The 17,981-nt window shown below is 30.1% G+C and overlaps 1 protein-coding gene across 1 annotated transcript in view; it reads left to right on the forward strand.

Moving 5' to 3' along the window:
* The window catches only part of LOC132715768 (fibrillin-1-like), a 37,404-nt gene extending 19,726 nt beyond the window's left edge, over window positions 1-17,678 (forward strand). Inside the window, exons 19-35 of the mRNA XM_060698837.1 lie at window positions 11-133; window positions 5,444-5,566; window positions 5,815-5,937; window positions 6,407-6,529; window positions 6,906-7,028; window positions 7,746-7,868; window positions 8,408-8,530; window positions 8,926-9,048; window positions 9,278-9,400; window positions 12,840-13,937; window positions 14,214-14,311; window positions 14,537-14,598; window positions 14,800-14,969; window positions 15,377-15,476; window positions 15,831-15,862; window positions 16,841-16,964; window positions 17,097-17,678. Of these exons, the coding sequence (XP_060554820.1) occupies window positions 11-133; window positions 5,444-5,566; window positions 5,815-5,937; window positions 6,407-6,529; window positions 6,906-7,028; window positions 7,746-7,868; window positions 8,408-8,530; window positions 8,926-9,048; window positions 9,278-9,400; window positions 12,840-13,937; window positions 14,214-14,311; window positions 14,537-14,598; window positions 14,800-14,969; window positions 15,377-15,476; window positions 15,831-15,862; window positions 16,841-16,964; window positions 17,097-17,235 (2,930 nt within the window). The 3' untranslated portion in view covers window positions 17,236-17,678. The remainder of the gene's footprint in view (window positions 1-10; window positions 134-5,443; window positions 5,567-5,814; window positions 5,938-6,406; window positions 6,530-6,905; window positions 7,029-7,745; window positions 7,869-8,407; window positions 8,531-8,925; window positions 9,049-9,277; window positions 9,401-12,839; window positions 13,938-14,213; window positions 14,312-14,536; window positions 14,599-14,799; window positions 14,970-15,376; window positions 15,477-15,830; window positions 15,863-16,840; window positions 16,965-17,096) is intronic.
* The last annotated feature ends 303 nt before the right edge of the window (window positions 17,679-17,981 follow it).

The following is a 17,981-nucleotide window of genomic DNA, read 5'->3' on the forward strand; positions in this document are numbered from 1 at the left end:
TTGTTTACAGATATAAATGAATGCAGTAGTAATTATCATGGTTGTAACCAAAACTGTATTAATACACCTGGATCTTATTACTGCTCCTGTAGCACAGGCTTCTCGCTTTCTGCTGATAATAAAACGTGTAACGGTTTGTATTCAATTTTTTGTATCAATTTTGTTACATCTGCTGTAGTTTTTTAAGAAAGCAAATCTTAATCTCCTAAGTTTACAGTTTTATATTGTTCTTAAGTGATAGTGATTATTTGTTTAAATTAATAGATTCTTTTTTCGGGTTTGCCTAAAATACGAAAGTGAGATTTTTGACGAAAGTGAGCGAAAGTGAGCGAAAGTGACTTTTAAAATATTAATAGTAACCTTGTAATAGACTTTTACAATATAATTGCAGTTTGTAGACGTATATTATTAGAAATGACTTATAATTATTATAAAAAATAATCATAATGATGATTTATTCGGTTTTTATTTGCATAATTTATATACACAAATTCTTATAGATCCTTTCGCTTACATTGAAAAATACGAAAGTGACTTATAAAATATAAAATATACCGTTTAAATTGAAATTATTTTTACTAATATTGCACAAAGTGGACGTATAATATCAGAAAATGATAATATTTACTTTCAAAGATAATCATTATGATGATTAAATCGCCATTTATTTACACAAGTTATATACAGAGATCTTCCTTTCGCTCGCATTGAAAAATACGAAAGTGGCTTACAAAATATCAAATATACTGTTTAAATTGAATTTATTACTAAAATTGCAATTAATTTGTAGACGTACAATATCAGAAGTCAATTATATTTATTTTTAAAAATAATCATTATGATGATTTAACCGCATTTACACAAGTTAAAAGATCTTCCTTTCCCTCACATTGAAAAATACGAAAGTGACTTAAAAAATGTCAAATATAGCGCTGAAAGACGCATGTTTTCAGAAATGAATAAATTATCATTAAAAAAAATCATTATGATGATTTAATATCCATGCATTTTCATAAAAAAATATTGCTGTATACGGTTCTGATATCTTACTTTTGCCCACATTGAACAATACAAAAGTGACTTAATCGGACGAAAGTCAATGTCAATATTCACGATATTAATGTTTTTATAATAAAAAAATAAATGAGTCATTTTCATTATTATTCATGTTTTCATGGTGATTGACCTATAACTGATGATGAAAATGACTAGCACAAAATATAAAAAAAAATCCTAACTTATTAAAAGATTGAACTTTACCGATATATATAGTACGATATTTATAGAAATTTCCGTGGATTACTTATTTCCTTTTTTCATAGTGAAATATTATTTTAACAATGATGGGAAATTCCAAATTATTTTTCAAATTAACATGTACATCGCTCATCTACACCTGGGTGAGCATAATAACTGCCACTTTAATCCGTGCAAGATATCTATGGTGGTGCAGAAGGAAGGTTAATTCAATTGTCCACTCAATAAACAACGGGCAAATGTCATCATAGATAATGTGGTACCAGATTTTTTCATCGATGCTAAGCATTTTATTTCACCCTTTCTTGTTAAATTGTTTAATAAGATTTTTGAAAGTGGAATTTATCCTGAATCTTGGACTAAAGGCACCATAGTTCCAATATATAAGAAAGGAGATCCTACGAACCCCAGTAATTATAGGGGAATTACCTTGATAAACTCGATGGCTAAATTGTTTTCACTATGTTTGAGAAATAGACTGAATAAATGGTGTGAAAATGAAAATGTTTTAAATGATATACAATTTGGTTTTAGAGATAAACGTAGTACTGTAGATTGTGTTTTTATTCTTCATAGTATTATTCAAAAGGTTTTTTGTAACAAAAATAAACTTTACTGTGCTTTTATAGATTACGAGAAATGTTTTGACACTATTACCCGTGATTCATTGTGGACAAAGTTAGTAGAAATTGGTGTAAGTTGTAAATTTGTAAATATTGTTAAATCACTATATGAGAGAGTCACGTCATGTGTTAAAATATCATCTACATCTAAATTGTCTGATTTTTTTTGAAATGTCACTGGGTTTAAAGCAAGGGGAACCACTCTCACCGTTGCTTTTTATACTGTTTGTTAATGATGTTAGTGATTCACTAGATTTTAATAATTTGTCAGATAGTGACTTACAGCAACTTTCAGTATATCTTTTGCTTTTTGCCGATGATATAGCGGTTTTTACAACGGACAAACACAGTTTACAATCCCAGTTAGATAGTATATACATGTATTCAGTCAGATGGAAATTAAAAATTAATGTGAGTAAGACAAAAATATGTGTATTTGAAAAAGGAAAACAAAGACATGATTTTGAATGGTTTATTAATAATGAAAAAATTGAAGAAGTTGACAGTTTTTGTTATTTAGGCATTAAACTTGTTAAAACAGGAAATCTTCGTTTTGCTGTTAAGGCCCTATGTGACCAGGCGCTTAAAGCCATGAATAGTTTATTATCTCTTTTTAAAAAGATTAGCATTGATTTAAAGACCAAACTAGTATTATTTGATAGACTTATTGTTCCCATTTTATTGTATGGTTCAGAACTTTGGGGAATATACAATTATAAAGAGATTGACAAGTTACATATTAGGTTTTGTAAAATTATCCTGGGTGTTAGAAAACAAACTACAAATGCTGCTGTACTAGGAGAACTCGGGAGATTCCCGTTATCTATTATAAGTATTGAACGTTCCTTTAAATATTGGATTAAACTTAAGAGCAATAATAATAATTCTGTTTTGTGTGACATTTTTATACAACAATGTACACTATCACAATTAAATGTTAATAATTGGGTGTTTAGAATTAAACAAACTCTTGACAATCAAGGTCTTTCACATATATTTGATATATTTAATCCTAATTTGAATTATTTTTTTATTATACAAAGACGATTGCGTGACCAGTATATTCAAGAATGGAGTTCAAGTTTAAATACCTCGCGCAAATTAGAATATTATGCAAAATTTAAAAATGTGTTAGAATTTGAACCTTATCTTAATAATATTGTCAACGATATTTCTAGAATCCAGTTAACTAGATTCCGTTTGTCTTCGCATAATCTTGCAATTGAAACTGGAAGATTTAATAATATAGAGAGAAATGAAAGATTGTGTTTATTTTGTAATCAGAAACAGATTGAATCTGAATATCATTTTTTATTGATTTGTCCAAAATATAATAATATCAGAAAAGATTTACTTCCAAAATATTATACATCTTGGCCTTCGCTTAATAAATTTGTTGCATTAATGAATAATAATAATAAAACTATTCAAGTAAAATTAGCAACTTATATTAAAGAGGCGTTTAAAGTAAGAACATTTGCTATTGAGCTAAATGAATTTTTACAGACAAACAGTGCTTAATTGTAAATTTATTTTCATTGTATTGTAATGTTTATATGTTATGTGTTTGATTAATCATATGCATTTGAATTATTATTGTACATTTATATGTTATTTTGTCTTGGCCATATTCTATAATTATTTACTTGTAAATGGCCAAAGGCATATTTATGCCGATTGCTAAATAAAGATTGAAATTGTCATCAGTTACATACCGATGATTGGATTATAATAATACTTAACTGGGATTAAAGCGTCATGCGGTCACCGTCGTGATTACTATCAATTAAAGTGGATGCGAAAATGATATGACAACACGTGTTTGCACGTAAACATATTCATACTTTATTTTGTCTCATTCGTATACATGCATTTTTAAACATATATACAACATTACATAAAACCTACATAAGACCATTCCATTTAAGAATTTCAAGAGACATTATAATAATGAGAAACACATTCAAGACCTATTACTGTTAGATTAGAATCAAACAGTATAATTACAATATAATATATAAAAAGAATATTATAATGTTAGGTAACACCATCGTTAATCAAAAATTAAAAACTGCCCGAAAAAGACGATGTAAGAAATTGAGAACTGTAAATCGGAGCCCTAACGCATACATTGTATAATTCATGTTTTTTTGCCAATTATAGTTTACATAATAAATTACATTTTTCATCTTAACATATTAAGTTTTATAAAAATGATAGTTACTATAGCTTATAACATACGTCTACAAACTGCAATATTATCATGAAATTCTATTTCAACGCTATATTTGATATTCTGTAAGTCACTTTCGTCAGGCTGACAGTAAGCGAAAGGAAGATCAATGTCTGAGCTTGTGTATAAATATATTATGCTAATAAATGAAGATCAAATCATATTGATTAAAGATACTTGTTTTGATAATATACGTCTACAAACTGCATTATTAATATTAAATGCAATTTAAACACTATATTTGATATTTTTAAAATCACTTTCGCTTCCTCTCCCTAACATTGAAAATACGAAAGTGAGCGAAAGTAAGATATATAGAAATAATGAAAATGCATGAATATTAAAACCTCATAATGATTTTTAAGTATTTTTTATTCAATTCTGAAACTATGCGTCTACAAACTGTTATATTAATATAAATTCAAAATAAATGGTATATTGAATGTTTTATAAGTCACTTTCGTATTTTTCAATAATAGCGATATATATAATGATTATTTTTGAAAATGAATATTATCAATTTCTGATAATATACGTCTACTTAGAGCAATTTTAGTAAAAAAATCAACTTAACCAGTATATTTAATATTTTATATGTCACTTTAGTATTTTTCAATGTGAGCGAAAGGAAGATTTCTGAACTTGTGTATAGAAATTATGCAAATAAATGGTGATTAAATCATCATAATGATTATTTTGAAAAATAGATATTATCAAATTCCAAAACTATACGTCTACAATCTGTTATATTAATATAGATTTAAATTAATCGCTATATTTGATATTTTGAAGTCACTTTCGTATTTTTTCAATCTGAGCGAAGGAAGATATCTGAACTTGTGTATAAAAATAATGCAAATAAATAGCGATTAAATCATCATAATGATTATTTTAAAAAGTAATTATCATCAAGTTCTGATAATATACATCTACAAATTGTAATTTTAGTAAAAATTTCAATTAAAACAGAATATTTAATATTTTATAAGTCACTTTCGTATTTTTCAATGTGAGCGAAAGGAAGATATAAGAACTTATGTATAGAAATTATGCAAATTAGTAGCGATTAAATCATCATTATGATTATTTCTGTTAATAAATATAATTATTTTCTAATAATATACGTCTACAAACTGAAGTTTGTTTTAAAAGTCTATTAAAATGCTATAATTACTATTTTAAATGTCACTTTCGCTCACTTTCGCTCACTTTCGTCAAAAATCTCACTTTCGTATTTTAGGCATACCGTCTTTTTTCTATATAATTATTTGTAATACATGCTGTATAAATGCTGTTTAGATCAATGTTTATTAATCTTCTATTTAAATAGATATTGATGAATGTAGCACAAACAATGGTGGCTGTCAACAAGATTGTCGCAACACTGATGGATCATTTAACTGTCACTGTAGGTCAGGATATTCTCTAATGTCAGACAGTAAAACTTGCACTGGTAGGGTATTAACACATTTATACATATGTATGTACTTTTATTTCAAATCATTTTATCGCTTTAGGTTTGTTTTTTAAAAAATCACAATGTGCATATAAATAAGTATTTATGCTCATATTTTTCTTTAATTATATCATTAAATCGTACGTAAGAGGATTTAACTATTCAAATGTTTTTCAAATGAAAATTTCGTAAGATTGACCCTATGTTTTGCATAAATGCATTTTGTATCAGCTGTTCCTTTATAGATATTGATGAATGTAGCACAAACAATGGTGGCTGTCAACAAGATTGCCGCAACACAGATGGATCATTTAACTGCGACTGTAGATCAGGATATTCTCTAATGTCAGACAGTAAAACTTGCACTGGTAGGATATTTACACATTTATATTTACTTTTATTTCAAAACCAGGATTAAATATATAAAGCATACTGATCTGAAATATCATTAACTTGTGATCATAATGTGTCCTTCCAAATTATGGTTCCAATCTATGGAAGTATATCAGATACGGTTATTACATAATAACACAAACCAGTTGAGGCCACTAAGATTCAAACGGCCATGATCCAATGTTAAGGATTTAAATAAAAAGAAAGACATCCGTTTGCAGCAAGTTTTTTACTTAAACAATTGTCTCGAACTTCATGTTATTTTGTCTCGCTCAAAGTTGAACTGCACGAAAGTGGTGCATTAAAGCGTCCATGGTCATGACCGTACTTTCGGATCAATTTTACAAAATTATAATTTATTTTGTTGGTTCAAAACTTTATTATGACTCAATAATATAGAATAGCGCATCTTCCCTTAATCAAAAATGTTTACACACATAACAGACATAGACGAATGCCGTACTAACAAAGGCGGTTGTCAACATGATTGTAGGAACGTAGTTGGTTCGTTCCAATGTTACTGTAGGTCTGGATATTTGCTTACAGATGACAATGTAAACTGCAACGGTTAGTTTGTTTCAATAATACAAGCATTTTATTTTCCAACTGACATTCAAGTCACGTTTTCTAAAATTTTACGTTTATTTTTTTATTCATTTTATTGATAAGTTGTGTTCCTTATGTATGTGTGTCGTTTCGTGAATGCAAGCCTGTTTCAACAACATCCTTATTTTCTGTTAAAGACCTTCTTTCTATTAACTTTAATGACCTGATATCGTAATTTCATATAGTCTTTCTACATGCTACATTATTACTATTACTTTCCCGTTTACCAATTTTTGAAAGGTACACCAGTCATACTAGCCATTTATTAAACGCTCGCATAATTTACTTCTTAGTGTTTAACTAGTTATCCTTACTGGTAACTTACTTTTCTTGACAGATGCAAATGAGTGCATTAGTAATGATCATGGTTGTAACCAAATCTGTATCAATACACCTGGATCATATAAATGTTCCTGTAATGCAGGTTTCTCGCTTTCTACTGATAATAAAACGTGTAACGGTATGTATTCAATTTTGTAATATCAATTTTGCAATCTGACTTAAGTGAAGATCTACTTATTTCTTTAATGTTGATCTTATGACGACCGTATATGTCTTTCAAAGCTATTTTTAGCCATGCAATCAAATCGGTTTTAACAAAGGCATTAGAAGAAGTATCAAAATACCGTTATCCGTGGAAGTTAAACAAATTGTTGATTTTTGTTAGAAAAAAAAATGTTTGAATTTTTTAACAATATCTAGAAGTAGAAGAGTCAATTTTAATGGGCAAAATTGTTTTGACAGTTTAGCTGTCGGCTATTTGGAGAACGCCATATTTGTTTACGAAATGGAAAAAATGCCTACTCATTGTTTTTCAGAGGGTTAAAATAAAAAAAACGCATCGCTTTAAAAATAATGAAAGCTCGCCGATGAATCGATGTGTGAAAGGTCACCAGAAATGACTTCGTATTTGGTCACGTCCGATTTAAAAGCGGAGCGTTATTTAGAGCAGATTTAAATCATATTTATCATTTTGTTACATCGTGTTTTATTGCTTTAGTTTGTTTAATAAGCTAATGTTCCTATCCAAAGGTTTATAGTTTGTAAATTTTTTTTAGTGATATTGATTTGTTTTTTTTATTTATAGATTTTCTTATATAAAATGATTTGTTTAACATTCCTCATATGAGCATAAATGATGTTTATATCAATGTTGAATATTTTTCTATTTGAATAGATATTGATGAATGTAGCTCAAACAATGGTGGCTGTAAACAAAATTGTCGCAACACTGATGGATCATTTAATTGCCACTGTAGGTCAGGATATTCTCTAATGTCAGACAGTAAAACTTGCACTGGTAGCGTATTTACATATTTATATGCACTTTTATTTCAAAATCAAAAACGCGTAGATATTCTTATAAGTAGGTTTATGGATAGAATGCAAACAGATCTGAATTATCATTAGTTTGTGATTATAATTTTTCTTTACAAATTACGATATTAATCTATGGAAGTATATAAGATACGGGTTTCTTTTACATATTTACACAAGTCAGTTGAGGCATCCAAGATTCAAACGGCCATGATCCAATATAAAGAATTTAAATGTTAAGAAAGACAACCGTTTTAAACAAGTTTATTTCGAAAATTGTCTCGGATTTCATGTTGTTTACTCTCGCTCAAAGTTGAATCATGCAGGACAGTGAAATGTTTCTTTTCCTCAAACTGCCGAGTGTCAAATATAAGGGTCCATGATCATGACCGTACATGCGGATTGCTATTACAAAATTATACTTTATTTTGTTGTTTAAAAATATTGTTATTACACAATGATATAAAATTGCGCATTTCACTTCATTAAAATTCTTCATTAAAATGCTTTCACACATAACAGACATAGACGAATGCCGTTTTAACAAAGGCGGTTGTCAACATGATTGTAGGAACGTAGTTGGTTCATTCGAATGCTACTGCAAGTCTGGATATTTGCTTACAGATGACAATGCAAACTGCAACGGTTAGTTTGTGTGAATGATACAAGCATATTTAAATTTCCAACTGATATTCAAGTTACTTTTCTATTATTTCTTTGAGTGGTGTAACTTCAAAAGATATTTATTTGTTCGCTATTTTTTTCATTTATTTCATTGATAAGTTGTTACCTTATGTATGTTGTCGTTTCATGCATGCAAGTCTGTTTCAACAATTTCTTTTTTTTCTGTTTATTACATTCATTCTATTAACTTTAATGACCTCATATAAAAGAGTTATCGTTATTTCATACATGCTACATTATTACTTACCAATTATTGAAAGGTACACCAATCATTCTAGCCATATTACAATCGCTCAGATAATTTACTGCTTAATGCTTTAACTTATATTCCTTACTGATAACTTCATTATTTACAGATGCAAATGAGTGTAGCAGTAGATATCATGGTTGTAACCAAAACTGTGTTGATACACCTGGATCATATCACTGTTCTTGTTACCCAGGCTTCTCGCTTTCTACTGATAATAAAACGTGTAAAGGTTTGTGTTCAATTACGAAACATTACTTTTTATCGTTTTTGGTTTGTAATTAAGAAGCACGTACACTGTGCATATCATTAAGTATGTGTTCATGGCGTTCTTTAATGATACAGTTAAATTGTACGTTTCTCTCATGTAAAAATTATTTTACTATTCAAATTTACTTACAAAAATTCCGTAAGAGTCTGTATTTTGCATAAATGCATTTTATAACAGCTTTCTTTTATAGATATAGATGAATGTAGCACAAGCAATGGTGGCTGTCAACAAAATTGTCGCAACACTGATGGATCATTTAATTGCCACTGTATGTCAGGATATTCTCTAATGTCAGATAATAAAACTTGCACTGGTAGGGTATTTACACATTTACTTACAGTTGTGTTGATATATTTTATAGTTACACTGAGAAAGATGTTTTTTTTAGTATAAAGCAGTCAAATATGTATAAATTTTATTATCATTATTTTATCCTCCACGCAAATAACGTCACAATAGAAAAAAATAAGAATCCCTAAAGAAAGCCCAAAACGACAAAATTGAAAATGTTGCAGGCTCGGTTTGATTGAGCCTGTTAATGGACGGTACTGTAAAGTGCAAACTACCGTCCACGCCCCCTAGCACCGGCTTAAGCAGAATTCAACATTTAAACATGAAATGGTCATTTTTTTAAATTTAGAAACATCAGCAAATGTGTTCATACGGCGGTTTTCATGGAACCTTCAATGTGACACTTCCATGTCATTCTATGAAAAGCGGCGTATGGTCCCCAAGTAATAGAAAGCGTGTGTCCTAAACGAGAAAACAATGGGTGGAACTAAATAAAATGGAAATTCGAAAGGAGATCAGAGGTTATGACGCCTGTATATCACAGATAAGACGTCAAAAGAAATAGTTAAAAAGCAGGCAACAAGGGTGAATTAACATTATTCAAGTAGGAATATTGGAACCACCCAGCTAGAAAATGCCGAATAGTTAAAACTTAAAATACCACAAGCACAACAATAATGTCGTGCTGAACGATCTTTAAGGATCGGAAATATAACATCTCTGATTGAATGTACGGGGCGACTTTTTACAGCCTCCAAACTCGATAAAAGGACACTAGAAGCATTTGTTTTTAAAGCTACACAAATCAAATGAGGTGCCAAAAGTCAGTGATTAAATGTATACTAGTATAATAACAAAATAGACTCTTTATTTCCTTGCCCAAATTCCATGTCGTATAGTTCATAATTTTGTTTAAAGGCGCTCACTTTCTTTCGGAATTTAGGAATAGGCCGCTTATCTTCGAATTGCGATGAAAATGCACATTGAATGGTCCATGATTCCTGCCATATTGGCGGATTGATGTTAGAAAATTTTAATTACACTCAATATTATGTTTAGTTTTAGAAATCTGCTTTATTTAATGCACTAAGATTGCAATTTCAGATTTCATAGTTGGGTTGGTGTAACTATTCTTATCTTTATTATCAAACAATAATATGCATCTTGCTTTTGCTTTGATTAAAAAAAATCAACCTCGCACCACCTTAATTACAATGGCGGTTGTCAGCACGATTGTAGGAAACAGTTGGTTTAATCCCTGTATATCTTGGTATTTTTTCACAGTTTTTTTAGTTCTAAAAATCTAAGGATACTTATCGTTTACATTCAAGGATAATCAAATCAAATTATACATTTTATACTTTCTTAACTATTATAACTTTATTAGTTATTTATACAAGTTGTCGTTCATAAGTAGCGTTTCTTACGTACATTTCGTAATTGGATTTTATTCCTGGTGTTTAAAAATTAAAAACTAAATTTCCTTTTTTGTATATTTCATTTTATTGTGCTCACTTTCAAAATCTTATGTACCTAATGTTTTTAATGAATATATTTTACAAGATGCCGACACGACATTTTTTACCCGATTCAGGAATGTTTTCTATTACTATCGTTGCTATTACCCACCCGATTTCGAAGAGATAAGGCGCGGGATACCAGCTACCAACAATATTATATCAAAGTTATGAAAACCCTTAAATGATTTTCGTTAACATTCGAGTACAGTTATACGTTCATAGCTACAGCTGAGTGATACGATACACACTCAAAAATAACACACATGATTTTAAATACTTTTATATAAAAGGAATAAATAATTTGTATAATTTCAAATTGTAAAATGAAATCTCGTGTATCTGTACTCTAAAAGAAACAGAACATTTTTAGAGAAATAGTTAATATAAATAGAATAAAAAACGATGTGTTCCTTATCAAAAATGAAGCGGGTTCCTTACCATGTAAATATAACTTTATATGTCATATTTTATTTTCGATTGGTACCGCGCCCATGAAAACTAATTGTACTCGAATGTTCTCAGTTCATTATTTTGATATACTGTGGATAGCTTTTACAATTACGGGTATTCTGTTTCTTATTTCTTAAAAGTAGGTAGAAAAAATACTTGAATCCGGCAAAAAAATGAGCCTAAATGTCATATGGTATCGCCAAATTGAATGAGTTTGGCATAACAGATTTTAGTGCATATAACTAGGTAACTAAATAATTAAGATAAGTATAAGTCATTTGCTATTTTTTATCATATCATTTCTTAGAAAACTTAGATGTATGTTTCATTATCTTGTTTTTAGACGACATTGGCGAATGTCAGATTAATGACGACAGAAAAAGCAAATGTGTCAGTAAAACTTATGGCTACGACGATTTCCTTATAAACCGTGCTACGCCTTTAAATAGATGAAGCTTGCATTTTAATTGCTAAATTCTCCGTATGTGATAGACTACTAATCCTAAATGATATCTGCATCTGCTTTGAGAGAAATGACTATCAGACTCAATATTCAAGATCAATTGTCACAAAAAACATTTCGCCTCGCTTCTGGTCCAAATCAACAACCCTTAAATTACAAACCAATTCTCCTCTTATTAAACGGGGTTGGGGGCAGGGAGGAAGTAGACTAAACACAAAAGATGACTTTTTTATTTAATAGTTAGTTTTACCGTTCTTTTTTCATGATATATGGTATATAATTTTCATCTGATACGGTTAAAATCACATAAAATCACATAACAAAGAAGGCGGTCATAAATAATATTCTTGCTTTTTTTAAACATTTACAAATGTAAATCCGTGTTTCGGCATAATCGTGAGGTTAGCACTTCTAGGGGCAAGTTGCTCTTTTCTTGGACAAGAACTTTTATACTGATTTCTCAGTACTGGTTTATTGCAGGAATATAATCATGAGTATGTCTGTAAGCTTATATGTTGCACACAATCGAACTTATTAAATTATTTATAGGGTAATATAAATCAGGCAGTTCTGAATATGAGCATGAATTTTATAACTTGGTTAGTACTGTGAATGTTACTGTAGTTTTTGGCAATGTCAATTACACAAGTAATAGTAAGTTTTGTTAAACGTTATACATGTACTTAAGACGATAATATATTACTATCACTGTGATGGAATTGTAACACAATTTAAAACTCATTAACGTGCTTTGTTACAGTGATTCTTACAACAAATCATGTACAGGAACATATATAAATTTGTTTATAATAAAGAAAGTTTTAATGATATTCCAAACTTATGCACAATTTTAAGTCGATGTTGTAGCACGGGGTTTTACTACTTTTAACTTGAGTGTCATGTACAGTCTTAACGAAATGTATTCTTGAATTTGCACCAACTATTTTGTGTCATTGCTTAAGAGCAACCTCACCTTTTCAGAATATATTAACTTCATATTGACTCGTGAGCTTTTCGTGAAATTTCAGATATAAATGAGTGTTCTTCCGATAATGGGGGGTGCAGTCATTATTGTAACAACGGGAATGGGACATATGAATGCAGCTGTAAAGACGGATATGCTCTTGATGGAGATTTGACATCTTGTAATGACATAGATGAATGTTCCAAAGCTAATGGCGGATGTGATCAGATATGTAACAATCAAAACGGTTCCTTTGCATGCGGCTGCTTTGATGGTTTTACGTTATTAAAAGACAGTGTTTCATGTCTGGACAAAAATGAATGTGAGATAGAGAACGGTGGTTGTGACCATATATGTACAAATAACGATGGTTCGTTTACCTGTGATTGCAAAAGAGGGTATTCAATACAAGGTGATAATTCCACGTGCGTGGATATTGACGAGTGCCACATTAACATGACTGCGTGTGACCAGTTATGCAGAAACGAACGAGGTGAATATTTTTGCTCTTGTTTTGATGGTTTCTTCCTGAACAATGACAATATATCATGTGATGATATTGATGAATGTAAAAGCGCAAATGGTGGATGCGAACACATTTGTTTAAACACCAACGGCTCGTTTATTTGCGACTGTTACAATGGTTACATTGTGCAGGCCAACCTTTGTTCAGACATAAACGAATGTGAAATTGACCATGGACTTTGCGATCACAACTGCACTAATTTAAAAGGTTCTTATACCTGCAGTTGTTTAAATGGATTTAAACTTCAAGGAAACAATCAAACATGCAAAGACGTGAATGAATGTACTGACGATAACGGCGGTTGTGAGCAAATATGTTTTAATTCTGTTGGGTCATATTCCTGTGGATGTAAAAATGGATTTTCACTCAACCCTGCCAATAATTCCGCATGCGAAGATGAATGTGCTATCAATAACGGCAACTGTAGTCAGACTTGCAATTATAACTTTGGGTCAGTAGTATGTACATGTTACGCTGGTTATGTACTCCAAACAGATGGTGCAACATGCTTAGATTTTGATGAATGTTCAAAAGACAATGGGGGATGTCAATCGTTGTGTTCTAACACAGAGGGTTCATTTAAATGCGGCTGTGACGAAGGAAAAGTACTAAACGAAGACGGGGTCAGCTGTAATAGTAAGTTCGCATCAGACTGTTACATTTAATACGAACGTAAATCTATGACATAATTTTGCAGTAGAAAAAGATTTCTAATTTACAATTGCCTCTTATTAAAAGCACATTATCTTATTATTCGGCCATTGTTTAAGGAATTGCACACATTATATCAAATAGCGTAATTCTAACGAAATGACATGTTTTTTTTCAGAACACAACTAATATGTAACTTAACATTATACATGTATTGTCATGTTGTTTTATACATAAATTGTGTTGCTGTTGTCGTTGTAGAGACAAATATAGCATCAATATACATGTCATTGAGACTAGTAGTTAATGAAATAACAACTTTAGCAACATCTACCATTTTTGGAGCAGCAAAGGAGTCGGTATGTTAACTTTTATATATGTATTAAAACACGAAATAAGATTAATATTACATTAGATAACACATAACAATGAATTTCGATGTTTTAGGAATAAAGATCGATAGCAATATACTAAAAGTTTTATGGCGAGGTTATTAACAAGTTTGGAGTCAAAATAGGTTTTCATAGACAGATAAATTCCTTTAAAAGTACAAACATTTTTATTATTTTTTGTTTGTTTTGCAGCTTGAAACATACTTCAAGACATTAATAGGAACCCCATTTACTCTAGCAATAAATGAGATAAGGTTTGTTATTGGCTTTGTTTGTGATATTGTGCTTAAACTTTAAACATATGTTAAAATTTAAAAATGCCTCTCCAACACAATTCATTGCACCATGTCGTCCATTGAATCAAATGTGTGTCTCGCAATATACGTGTCACTTTTTTCACAGTACCAATGTTAAGTTAATCATTTTAAAGTAACACGAACCAAGTTTTATTCCAGGTCATCTACAAAGGAAAATGGAACGCTCGAGATTTTTGTAACGTATACAGTTTCGTATATCAGAACCGCATTACACAATATTGAAAAAGAACGTCTTTTGCGAGGAACAACTAAACTAACTGAATGGACTGATGTGCAATTCAACGGAAAACCCGCCCAAGCGATACTAAGTATGCATAAATACCTATATGGCCCTAATTTTTTACATTTGAATAATCAGATAAGTGGATTATAATAAGAATTGCACCACAAAATAATCTTGACAAAAAACGCATGTCAATGTTTGTGGTTAAATATATTGTTTATCAAATAAAATGTCAGAGTAGGGATCTATCAATATCAATGTAAATTACAGTGTTTTGCGATGAACGACTCAGATACCAAGTATTGTTTTAATCAAAGTATGCTGTTAATGTTTTTATTTTGTTTTTCTTTGAATTTGCATAGCAATTTTTTAATTGGCCATATTTAAAATCGTGAACTTGAATGAAATACACGTGTTTGCGTTTAATTTACAAACGTTATGTTTTTGTATGTGTAGAATATAAGCAAAGCAAATAATTGTGCATTCTTTCAGTTTTACCGGAGGGAGGACTCTGTGAAGTGCACATTATAATAAATGGCGATTGTGAACCTGGGTACCATTGTCAGTTGAATGAAAATGTGCCTCGCTGTCGGTATGTTGTAAAGTGACATATACCCATATTTCTTTCATTTTTAAGTAAGAACATTACAAGCATTTTAAGTTTATCGCTAAACGACAGAGCGTTATTATTTGTACAATGAAAGTTCCAAAGTAATAGACGACCGAAACACGCGATAGAAAAGCCCGAAATTAATGTATTCATTCACCCAACAAGTGATTACATTATGTCTATTTATATAATGCATTTACAAATATGATGATAAATTCAGCAAAAAGATTACATTGTAACCCTCTTTGAAGTTCTCTGTGATCGACATACAGCCCTTGAATCTACCGGGTTATTTTCATTTACAAAAACACTTTGTTACATTTTTCTTAATCATAGGAAAACAGAGCACACAGATGACCTCAATCAAGGTAAGTTCTATATTTAAAAATATGTGTCTATATTTAACCGTTTTTCATACTATTTGACTTATTTCTTTCCTTTGGCATGGTCACGTTTTGAGTTAACATATGAAAATGATGTGTTAATAAAGTTTACTTTTTGAGCAACTTTTATTCATGTCAAATCACACAAAAACTTGTAAGATTAGGATAACATTTTCCCTCTACTGGTCTTGTAAGAAACAACAATAAGATTGTTTCAAAAAAGGAATTCATATAATTGTCTAATAGTTGATCAAACTGAACTTTGAAAATTATAAATACAATTTGTATAGATTATTATCATCATATGTCATAAGTTAAACGAGATATCATAACTAAAACTGAATCTAAATACGAGAATTTATCAGGTCTAGGACAAATGCAGGAATTCATGTTACAAATTGCATATCAATTTTTCGAAAATCTCTTATCTTTTTGATGTTTGGATATAACAATAGATTATCAATATTATGTAATAAATTAATAACCGTGTTCTTACAAATTATATATGTTTTGGTGCACCTTCTGTCGTTTTTTTTCCTTTTTTCAACGTGTTCTTTGCATATTGATTTTTTTAAATTCAAGTTCTCATAGAGAACTATTTTTCTTAATGGCAAGTAAGTTCAATCTATTCTATTCTTGAATACCTAAAATAATTTCAAAATGGTCTAAATTCAATGATAAAATTTAGCGTGAACGTATATTATTTTTTAACCCTTGACTTGCTTAATATGTGCAATGGGTGTCCTCTCCTTTGATTTTGTAAAAGTCTTTTTAAAAATTTCAGTAACCGAAATACAAAATTTGGGCAAGCAACAGTTCAGAGTATTGTTAGACGACAAGGATGTGCAGGCTGGCCTGGCTTTAATCTGATGGCAAAGGCTAATCACTTCCGGGTTCAGCATGGTATAGGGGTTAATTCTCTTTTCAATTTAAATAATCGTGTAATATTTTTATATACTTTAGGTAGACTGGTCGTTTATATTGTTCCAGTTATTGTTGCCATAGTCTTTATTGGGTTAGCAGTTATGACCGGCATCTGCATACGTCGGAATAGAATACATTCAGGACTTTCAAGAGTTAAATACAGGTACGTTGTTTTATGTTTCACTTAACCAACAAAACACAGACAGTTTAAGTCGTTTCACATTTTCAAATCTGTATTTTAATACAATAAACAAAATTTTCAGAAAAGTATAATACATATTGTATCGTTTTTCAGGCGTGAAAAGTCTGCCACGGCTTTACATGAACTGGCGGAGAAAAAACAGGAACATGAAAAGTCATATGTGAATTTAAAAATCACGAATACACGTGACGCAACTTCAATTACATCACATATATATGAGGACGTTATGTAAAACCAAAGGAAGAACATGTGTATATTTTCAGGAAAACATGTGCTGTTTGAATGTATTTTAATATTCAGAATTTTTAAATGACAATAGTACCAAATAAAAGTAGTAGATTATATATTTCTTAAACTTTAATTGATATGTGCAAGAAAATTTGCCGTCATAGATGGGAATATCTGGCTCTCGGATAACTGTTCTAGAAAATACTAGAAAACTTCCGCCTTATACAGTTACCTGCTGCAAATATTTTTCCTGTTTTAGATTCTTATACCAACACATATTATCTGCTTCTATATTGTTTAATTATTAAAAAATTAAAATTATATTTTTGCCGTTTTTTGATCCTAATTATTGTATCGAATAACTCGTTATATTTATTTAACTCATATATTTTCATAACTTTTATTTGAATGATTTACTAATAAAATAAATAAACTTGATCTAATATTGAGCATGTGGCTATTTTATACAGCATAGGACATTCATGTTATTTTGTTTTAAGAAAGCCCTTGTTTTATCAAACTACACCTGCAGCAGTTTAAGCGACGAGAGCACATTTGAATCTTGCTAATACAAACTTGGGTGCAACATAGCGTAAGGTCGGCACCTTAAAAATTGTCATACGCTAAGTTAACATTAATATAGCTTCATAAGCTCCTATTACATATTAGAAATAAAATAAGTAGATCTGAATTTTATAGATTATACTAAAACGAAATTGTTCTTATTCGAACTTTTCCTTTGGCAAGTCA

Source organism: Ruditapes philippinarum, unplaced genomic scaffold (assembly GCF_026571515.1).
Source record: "Ruditapes philippinarum isolate M1 unplaced genomic scaffold, ASM2657151v2 ctg1806_1_1_1_1, whole genome shotgun sequence".
In the NCBI taxonomy this organism is placed as follows: domain Eukaryota; kingdom Metazoa; phylum Mollusca; class Bivalvia; order Venerida; family Veneridae; genus Ruditapes; species Ruditapes philippinarum.